At 33.3% G+C, this 9,537-nt stretch overlaps 1 protein-coding gene across 1 annotated transcript in view; it reads right to left on the bottom strand.

The window, feature by feature from the left end:
* Window positions 1-1,062: 1,062 nt before the first annotated feature.
* Window positions 1,063-9,537, bottom strand: part of LOC114025602 (ras and EF-hand domain-containing protein-like) — a 107,309-nt gene continuing 98,834 nt past the window's right edge. Inside the window, exon 17 of the mRNA XM_027839080.1 lies at window positions 1,063-4,307. Within this exon, the coding sequence (XP_027694881.1) occupies window positions 4,202-4,307 (106 nt within the window). The 3' untranslated portion in view covers window positions 1,063-4,201. The remainder of the gene's footprint in view (window positions 4,308-9,537) is intronic.

Here is a 9,537-nt window from a genome sequence, read left to right as displayed (position 1 = left end):
AGTATATAAGGCTGAATTTTAACTCAGGTAGATAAGTCTTCTTGACTCCAGGCCAAGAATTCTATCTATAAACTCTGACTATTGATGAAGTCACTGATCCAAATACAAATACACACACACACACCAAGAATAAGGTAAATTAAAATACTGCTGTACGCTGTTCTAATTAGATTTTATGTAGAGCACTATGTTTAACAATGGATTCCATTTTAGGATAAATCTAACAATCCAGAGGGAATACACTGTACAGAGGAGGGAACTTGAAAACATAAAACAATGGACATTGGTTGAAGAGCTAGAGAATTTTAGCCTAGATAAGAGAAGACTTGTGAGAGGCCATAATTCTTCACTAAATTGATGGATCTGTAATTTCACCAATGCGTGCTCTCCCTTCAACAATGCATCCATGCTCTTGCATACTATGTGATGGTTATCCATATGCCATATAAAAAAAGGATAATCATATACATACCAATAGGTTCCATCTCAACTTGATGGGGTCTTCCTCTAGTTTTCTTGATGTTTCATAGATACCAATGGTACACAGAGGTGATCCACTAATTATCCTTTGTTCTCAAAATATAACTAGTCTATCTCTTCTGGTCCTCCAGCCCCTTTCCATAATGCCCACATTCAAGTATATTCTTCAGTTGGTGACTGTCAGCTCCTAGCAGTCTGTTATTATTTATGACCCTGCCTCCAGAGAGAATTGACTCTACAGAGTGGATGGTTGGATTAAATCACTTCTAAAAGTTGAGGTACAAGGGCCTAGATCAAAGTAACCAGGTCTTCAGAGTGGTAATCACCCACCAAATTGATGCGCATGTTGTTCTTGTTGACCGACAGTCTGTTCAAGCAGGTTATTTGAACCCAGATCAATACTGCCAAGGGATCTCTCCTCCAACAGTTTGACTAAAAGCAATGAACACTGCTTTCAAAGTGCACTTAGGAGATGTTTTCATATAGGGCTCATCTTAGAATTAAAAGAGCATTTATACAGCTGGGGGCCAAGCAGGAGGGAACATTTGAAAGGCCAATTAAAGCACGCTTTATTGAATTTGCAATACATACAGCATATTTGTGGCTCCACAGAGATAAGAAATGGTATAAAAAGTATATTTTATGGCATAATTATTAACGGTTTGAAGAAAAGTAAAAATGAATGAAATTCAGTCCAGGTTTTGAAAATATGAACCATAGAAATCAAAAGCATAAAATGATTATTCCATACTCTAAGGCCTACTTAATATAGACAGAGGAAATTTATTATATACATATGTACACACATATAAAATAGACTCATTACTAAATATGAATGCTATACAAATATGAAAATAAATCTTTTATTTTAAACTTTATTTTCAGTACTAAGGCTGTGGAACGTGGGTTTATACAAATCACATTAAGTATTAAATTATCAAAAGAGTAGAAAAATGCATTTTGGGGAAAAATGGCACTAAAAGCTATGACTGAAAAATGTCTCCTTATTAAAGACATTTTCCAGAACGAAATTAAAATACCACTCAAATTGCCAGAGTTCATGATTTTAAGAAAGGATATAACATCTATGTGAAATAAATAGGGCCAGGTATGTGCTTACAAAGAGAACTAAGGAAATAAGAAAGAATTGATTAAGTGCAATCTTCTACCTGATTTTAAAGCAGTAAACAAATATGTCTTTAGATGTAAAAACAATTTTGTTAAGTTAATCTACTTCTGGTCAAGTCTACATCCTGATGCTGATTTCCATCTTAGTGGAGATAGGGGTAGGTTTGTCTTATTTCAACAAAATTAACCTCTAGATGTTAAGTTTCACATTCTGATCACATCATTAGAAATTTTCACTAACTCCACATTTAATCAAGTTGTTCATTTAGCCCTGCAGCCATATTTTATTTTTGCTAATAATGAATGGGTAAGCTGACTTTACAAACAACAATGGAGCAAAATAATACTTCTTTCTAATATACATAATCTTATTTACACACTATCAGACAAGTATGAAGACACATTCCCTTGGAAATAAATAGGTGCCATAAAATGAGGTGTACTACATTACATAGCTTTCAGGTATGATGAACATCCCAATAGGTACACAAAAGTCCTAACACATGATATTTACATCAGCTGCATTCCATCAGTAGTTTAACATTGTCAGACACAAGTAAGTCATATCATTAGGGGGCCAAAGGATAGCAGCAACATCTTTGCTTCACTAGGCCATTGAAAATTAAAATAAAAAAGAACTAAGACATTTATACATAAATTAAAGACAATATGGCACAGACAAGACATTTTATTTGACCAAAACTTCGTTTTTATGCTGGTGCACCATTTTCAAGAGTAGACTCACCTTTAAAGAACTAAATCTTTAAGAGTACACTAAAATTAAAAATAAACACAATATTGTGCTGCCTCAGAGTTAAATCAGAGCTTATTATGAACTTTTTTTTTAGTTAGCATACTAAATTTCTTGTTACTAATAACAGTTTTCTGTTAATTTCATCAACAAACCTTGAACTTGAACCGTAGGTCAAGTTGAGCAAGATTCCGTCTGGTGAATCGATGGTTCAGCTCTATGTAGCAAGTAACTGAAATGTTAGTTTCCTTTTTTCCTAGTTTCCTAGTTTTCCTAGTTTCCCTCTGAAACCTATAGACAGCCAAGTCTAATACATGTGAGGGTTTTTCAAATAAATTGCAAAAAAAATGCTGAAATTATCTTACTCAACCTCATTTACCATAAGATGGGATGCATTTTGTCTACGACACAAACACCTTGGCTACCATATTGAGAGTTGTCCTATTTTATCTCATAGACATCAAAGAAACCAGAAGGCCATACTCATTTCTAAAGAGAGGACATGTGCTCTTGATGGTGTTCTGGAGTGGGAATGAGAATGACTATTTATAATTCATATATATAACTCCAGAAAGATTTTTTATAACCTCCTCTCTGTATTTTAAAATAAGATGTGCCATTATGAACCAATTTTAAAACCCTGAAAAAATATAGATAGTAGTTTTAAATATCTGTCCTATTTAATATGGTTAATGCAAATAATACTAAAATTGAAATACTTAAGTTTTCATGAGGGATTCTTATGAAAATATTGAAAGTTTCTAATAAACATAGTACAAGTTCAATCTACCAATACAAAATTTTTTTCCAAAAAACTTTTTTCAATTTAAAAAAAAGTACAGAGTGATATGTCCAGCAAATCATACCTTTTTTGTTTAGAAGTTTGTAGTTTGTAATATTTTCTATTAAAATCTAAGATTTTAACTTACTACACATAGTATATTCTAGTATAGCAAGATAATTTTTTCTTCCTCTACAGAAATAGTTCCCATGAATCAAAATGTTTTCTTTTTTAAAAATCCATTACTTTTTTTAAAAGATTGATTTTTCAATTAATAGCATAGCCTGAGACATAATATATCAATCACTTTTAACTTTTAATAAACATTTCTCTTTATTTTTAACAGTGAGAGAAATAATGCTCTTGCTGTATCAAAATAATGAATTGCTGGAACCTTCGTGGCTAGAAGCTATATTCTTCCTAAAGGATATAGGCATGATAAATCATTCTGTACTTCAAACCATGAAGTCATAGGCACGTAGAGCTGGCTAGGACTTCAAAGATTATTTAGGCCAACACTCTCATTTTTTTTAAATACATGAGGAAACTGAGGCACCAACACATTAAGTAACAGCTAGGTGGCTTAAGGGTATTGGCGGGATCATAACTCTGATCCCAGACCAGGGTTATTTCCACTACACCAACTATTTACATAAGTCAAATAAATATTTTTGGAGGTAATGGGAAAGTAATTTATCACATAAATCTTTAAATCAGAGCTTCTTTGCTAGTTCTGATATGAGAGTAAGGTTACTTAAGAGTTTTTGAAAATCAGTTTATCAGTAAAATTTTATTGGAACTTGAACAAAATGTCTCTGATGGCCAAAAAACAAAACAAAACAAAAACAAAAAACAAACCCTATTTATGAACTCCCATAATCACATGGAAAAGAAGGGGAGATTGCATAGAGGCTCCACAATAAGATGAAATAAACCATGGTATAGATGACCCATGTTATATAACTGTCCACATTCTAGCAGTCACTGGTATATGCCATGCCATTACTCATGATAATAATGATGTTGAAAAATAAGATTTCTTAGGTCCAAAAGTTTCTGATTTAACCATTACAGCAGTTCTTCATCTGTGCTGACTTTTTTGACCCTGTCCCAGTCAAGTTGGTAATTGATTTACTGTCGACATCATCAGCTCTTTTTCTCACTTCCCTTAAAAAAAAAATACACACACAGAAATCCTAGGTTAACAGAATTCACTGTTATAAATAAATACATAATATATATAATATAAAATACATAATAACATTTATTATTTATTTATTTTCAATATTATTTAATATTTATTTAATTTTTATTTAATTTATTTAATTTATCTTATATTTTATAAATTTAATAAATATAAATTTAATTTTAAAATTATTCAATTATTTATTATGAATTAATTATAAAATTATAATTATTGAAATAGATGTAATTTATTTATTCGATATTCAATAATAATTAATATTTATTATTATTTATGATAATACAATAAAAATATATATAATATAACATAAAGTATGAAGTATAAATAAATAACAGCAATGAAAATCTAGTATCCATAGCTAAGGTAAATTTATCTGTTATTTTATGTTTCTTTTACATTTTTTCATAAGTACTGCATAACTTTTAGGTACCATATTCTAACTTTCACCTTCCAAAATCTCTCTATAAGAGAAATAGTCCCTATATGTCAATCATATATATACAGATGTGTATGTATATGTATACTTATGTGTACATATGTGAAATATGTGTATATTTGCACGATTTACCTCACACAAATGTGGTATAAGACAAATATACTTTATATATACTTTCATATACTTTAAATTGTTTTACATAAAGAGAACTATCATACTACAAAATGGATTTGAATTTTTTCTTTATATGCATGCACACATAAAGAATATAAAGGTATGTGTCCATATGGCTCATATATACATATTTATATAGACAGTGATAGTGTATCTATATAGATATATGGATAGAGATATATACAGACACATGTAAATAATAAAATTTGTTTTGTGGAAGATATCTATGTGTACATGTGTTTGTGTATGTACAATGTAAAGAAAAATGGAAAGTTGTGCTTATACATATGTGTCTATTTGCATATATGTACAATATCTACCTGGTGCCCATAACAGAACACTTGGGGTGGTGTCTCTCCACATGGAGAGGCTAAGAAGACTTCTTCCAGGAGGAATGTGATGATGTGTAATGCAAGTGTCTTGGAGAGACTGTGAAGCATGGGAAACACTCTGTAACTAGTTCTGGATCATTTTAACCCTGTGCTGATATAGGTGGTTCTTTGATTGGGTGAGGGAGGCATTCAAAGTGGTTATTGGCACCAGCCACTTCCTTTCTTGACTCATTTGCTCTTGGGGGAATCTCATTGATTCTTTTGCTCATTATGTCCAGTGAGAGACGGTATTGTTAGGGAAAAGGTCTTGGAGACTTCTTCCCCCAAGGCCAGATGGCTCAGTGAAAGGGCCTTAGACCTTGACCTTTGATTTTCTTCTTTTGCATTCTAGATTAAGTGAGTGGTTTCTGAGACTGTGTGAGTTCAAAAGTTCCAGAGGGTCCCTCAGCATACCAGGGTTCACATTGGTTCACAACATATATCAGTATTGTGCAGTACTAATGCCCCAAGGAGCAAAGAGTGATCAATGGGATCCCAGGCAAGTGGAAGGTGAGAGGAAGAATCACCCTGTAGTCATGCTACACTGGGATTTGAAATTGGTGGGTCTAATGATATGTAGAAACTGAGTTAAACTTTGAGCCAACTCCCTCCTCCAAAAAACAAGATGGTACAAAGGAAAGCATGCCCCTCAAGGTATCAGGGAGGGAAATGTCTGTAGTTTGTTCTCGCTATATATTTAAAGTAAATACCCCTTTGTAAAAACTACCACATGTTAGATGTGAAATTGAACCAGGGTGATATTAGCTAGGTCCAACAATGGGAAGGAGAAAAGAGGACAGCTAGCCAGTGAGGACTTGAGCTGATGGTGGTAGAAAAAAGAGACATCCCAATCCTTCAGCATGCCCTAGAAAGCTGAGGGAGAGATGTAGCCTGCCTGCCTCTGAGGAAAAAAAGTCAGAGCATATATACAACATGTGTGTACATATACAGACATATACATATACACACAAGTATATACATACATATTGTATCTATACCCATAAGCATATACATATGTGTATACATGTATATGTGTATATATACATGTACACTGTGTCTATACCCATAAGTATATACATATGTGTATATACATATATGCATGCATGCATTGTGCACTAGTGTTTTATGTTTATATAAAATGTATTTTTCTACAATTCCAGATTGTTATGAAAAGTTTAGGCATAGCCTCAATTAATAGTTACAGAGTATTAGCCCTAACCACAGATGTCCTGATTAGTGACAGTAAAGGAAGTTGGAAAACTATAGCTAAGTTAAATTAATGGATAATCCACAAAGCTCTCTTTAGCTACTGGCTTCAGTATGTTCCTTTTATTAGATGCCTTTATTTTAGAGATGAGAAAAATAAAGTACAAAGAAAGGAAATGACATCTCATAGGTCATGTAGATAATGACGGTGATATCTGAAAAAAAAATACTGTTGCTTTCTGGTATTCCTAACCCCCTTTGCCATTCATTTCACTTACTCCTTTCAATATTACTCAAATTTCTTAAATTTGCCCTAAGTGTCCCCTCTATCTAAAAATAACAGTTCACATTCCACTAGTATACTTAGAGTTTATAGAGGGAAGATTCTGTGAAGATGGTGGAGTAGATCAGAAAATTCCAAGCCCTCCAGATTTTCCCCACAAATATAAAATAATGCCTCAGGGCAAACATGGAGTGCTAAAGATAAACAAGAGTTGGGGCAGAACAGTGGTCTTCTTGGGCAATCACAGAAGATCAGAAGAAAAATCCCAGGACCCAGGTTTGGTCCCAGTAAAGAGTAAAGACATCCAGGCTGTCTCCTTTGAAATAGCAAGTGGCAAGCCTTGGGGCTAGCTGGGCTGGGAGGTAACCTTGGCCTCAGCCACAGGAACTTTCACTTCCAGGACAGTATCTGGAGTCCGGTATCTGAGCCAGGGAAGATTAAGGGAGCCTCTGCTGATAAGGGACACCAAGCTCAGCTTGGTTACCCAGACACAGCCCTGGGCAAGAAGGAACCAGCACATACCCAGTGAGTGCAAAAGCAATGGGGCAGGGACACCATTGACTTTGGGGACTTACAGGATGGCAGTTTTGGTTCCAGGCCATAGTGAAGAATTGAAGGAGGATCTGAGACTAGAGGCACCACCCCCCATATCCCAGGACTAGAGGTGATTACAAAAAATAAGCTGCTCCAAGTTAAAAAAAAAAAAAACACAACAACAACAAATGAGCAGGCAAAGGAGAAAGAATCCAACCACAGAAAGTTACTATGGGAATAGAAAAGACTGGGGTTTGTCTTCAGAGGAGGATATTGAAGCCAAAAAAGCCTCTCCTACCCCAAAGAGTAACATCAAATGGTCACCTGCCCAAAAAGAATTTCATAGAAGAATTTTAAAAAAGACTTTAAAATCAAGTGAGAGAAATTGGGGGAAACAATTTTAAATAATAACAATCCAAGAAAGAACATTATAAAAACAAAGTCAACCAATTAGAAAAGGAAATCCAGAATCTTAAGGAAGATAATGACTCCTTGAAAATTAGAATTAGGTACGAGGAAGCCAGCAAAGTTATAAAAGACCAAGAAATAATAAAACAAAATATAAAGAATGAAAAAAAAAATAGAAGAGGATGTGAAACATAAGAAAAACAACTGATCTGGAGAGCAGATTAAGAAGAGAAAACATAAGAACAATTGGACTACCTGAAAGCTATGATCAAAAAAAGAATCTTGATACAAATAATCAAAGAAAATTGTCCTGAAGCATTAGAACAAGAGGGGAAAAGTAGAAGCAAAGAAAATTCACCAATCACTACCTGAAAAAGATTCTATGAGGAAAACCTATAGGAATATCTTACCCAAATTCTGAAACCCCCAGCTCCAGGATAAAGTATTATGAGCAACAAGAAAAAATAATTTAAATATGGTGGTATAACCATTAGAATTACACAAGATTTAGCAGCAGTGACACTAAAAGACTGCAGGTCTTGGAGCACTATATATTGAAAAGCAAAAGAACAGGAGTTGTGGCCAAAAATATTATACCCCACAAAGTTAAGCATAATCCTGAATAAGAAAAAAAATGGACATTTAATGAATTGTCAGACTTTCAGGATTTTGTTAAAAAAAACTGGACTTAATAGAAGATTTGAAATAAAAGAATCAAAAGAAACATAAGCTACATATCAAAGACTAATTGCAAGGGACTTAATAAGGACAGAATGTTTACCTTTTGTAGGAGGACATGTATAACGTATATCTAACACTGTCACTAGTATTTGGGTAGTTCATAAAAAAAAAAATTGGGGATAGACTTGAGAATGATATGATTTTTAAAAAGTAAAACCATTTAGGAACAGGCTGGAGAAGGAAATGGCAAATCACTCCATATCTTTGCCAAGAAAACCCCAAATGAAGTCACAGAGTCAGACACGATGGAAAAACGACTCAACAACAAAAGATAGTATCCACAAAAGGACATGGTTAACAATGTCAAATACTTCAGAGTCATCACGAAAGGTTAAGACTGAGAAAAGGCCACTGGATTTAGTAGTAAAGAGATCATTAATGACCTTAGAGAGAGCAAATTCAGTCCAGCACAGGAACAGATACCAGACTTCAAGATTTTACAAAGTGAGGTGAGAAAGTGGAAGCAACAAATACATACTTTTTCTTGGAATCTAGCTGAAGAAAAAAAAAGGAGAACTATGGGACAACAACTTTAGGAGTGCACAATCCAGTGAATGTTTCTTGAAGACAGAGATCTGAGAATGTCAGAGATCATTTACTTCTCTTTAGCATCCAACACAGAACTCAGCATGTAATAAATACTATAAAAATTGAATGTCACTGGTTCAAATTTATTCTAAAAAAAAAACCATATACACATATGTGATCTTGGCTTTATTTTCCTCAATCCAATTAAATAAAGACATGCTTCATTTTAAAGATGATTGATATTTTAAAAATTCAAACTTACAAAAATAGCTTAATTAGATGATAAGAATATACTTTATAAAATAATTCTTTATAAACTCTGTTACTATATTTTAAATGATTCAATCTTTAAAATTTTTATTTGCACAGAAGCCTTAAAAGAACAAATCTATTTAAAAAGCAAGTCCCATATTTTGGAAATTTTGCCTACACAAATATGTAAATATGTAGGATTTGAACACTAGAATTGTCCTAGAATGCCCTAGAATTCTCCACATTCAAATTTCAATAGT

Source organism: Vombatus ursinus, unplaced genomic scaffold, assembly GCF_900497805.2.
Source record: "Vombatus ursinus unplaced genomic scaffold, bare-nosed wombat genome assembly UNPS02014832.1, whole genome shotgun sequence".
NCBI classification, from domain to species: Eukaryota; Metazoa; Chordata; class Mammalia; order Diprotodontia; family Vombatidae; genus Vombatus; species Vombatus ursinus.
The sequence above is the reverse complement of the archived record's forward strand: the minus strand, read 5'-3'. Positions and strand labels throughout refer to the sequence as shown.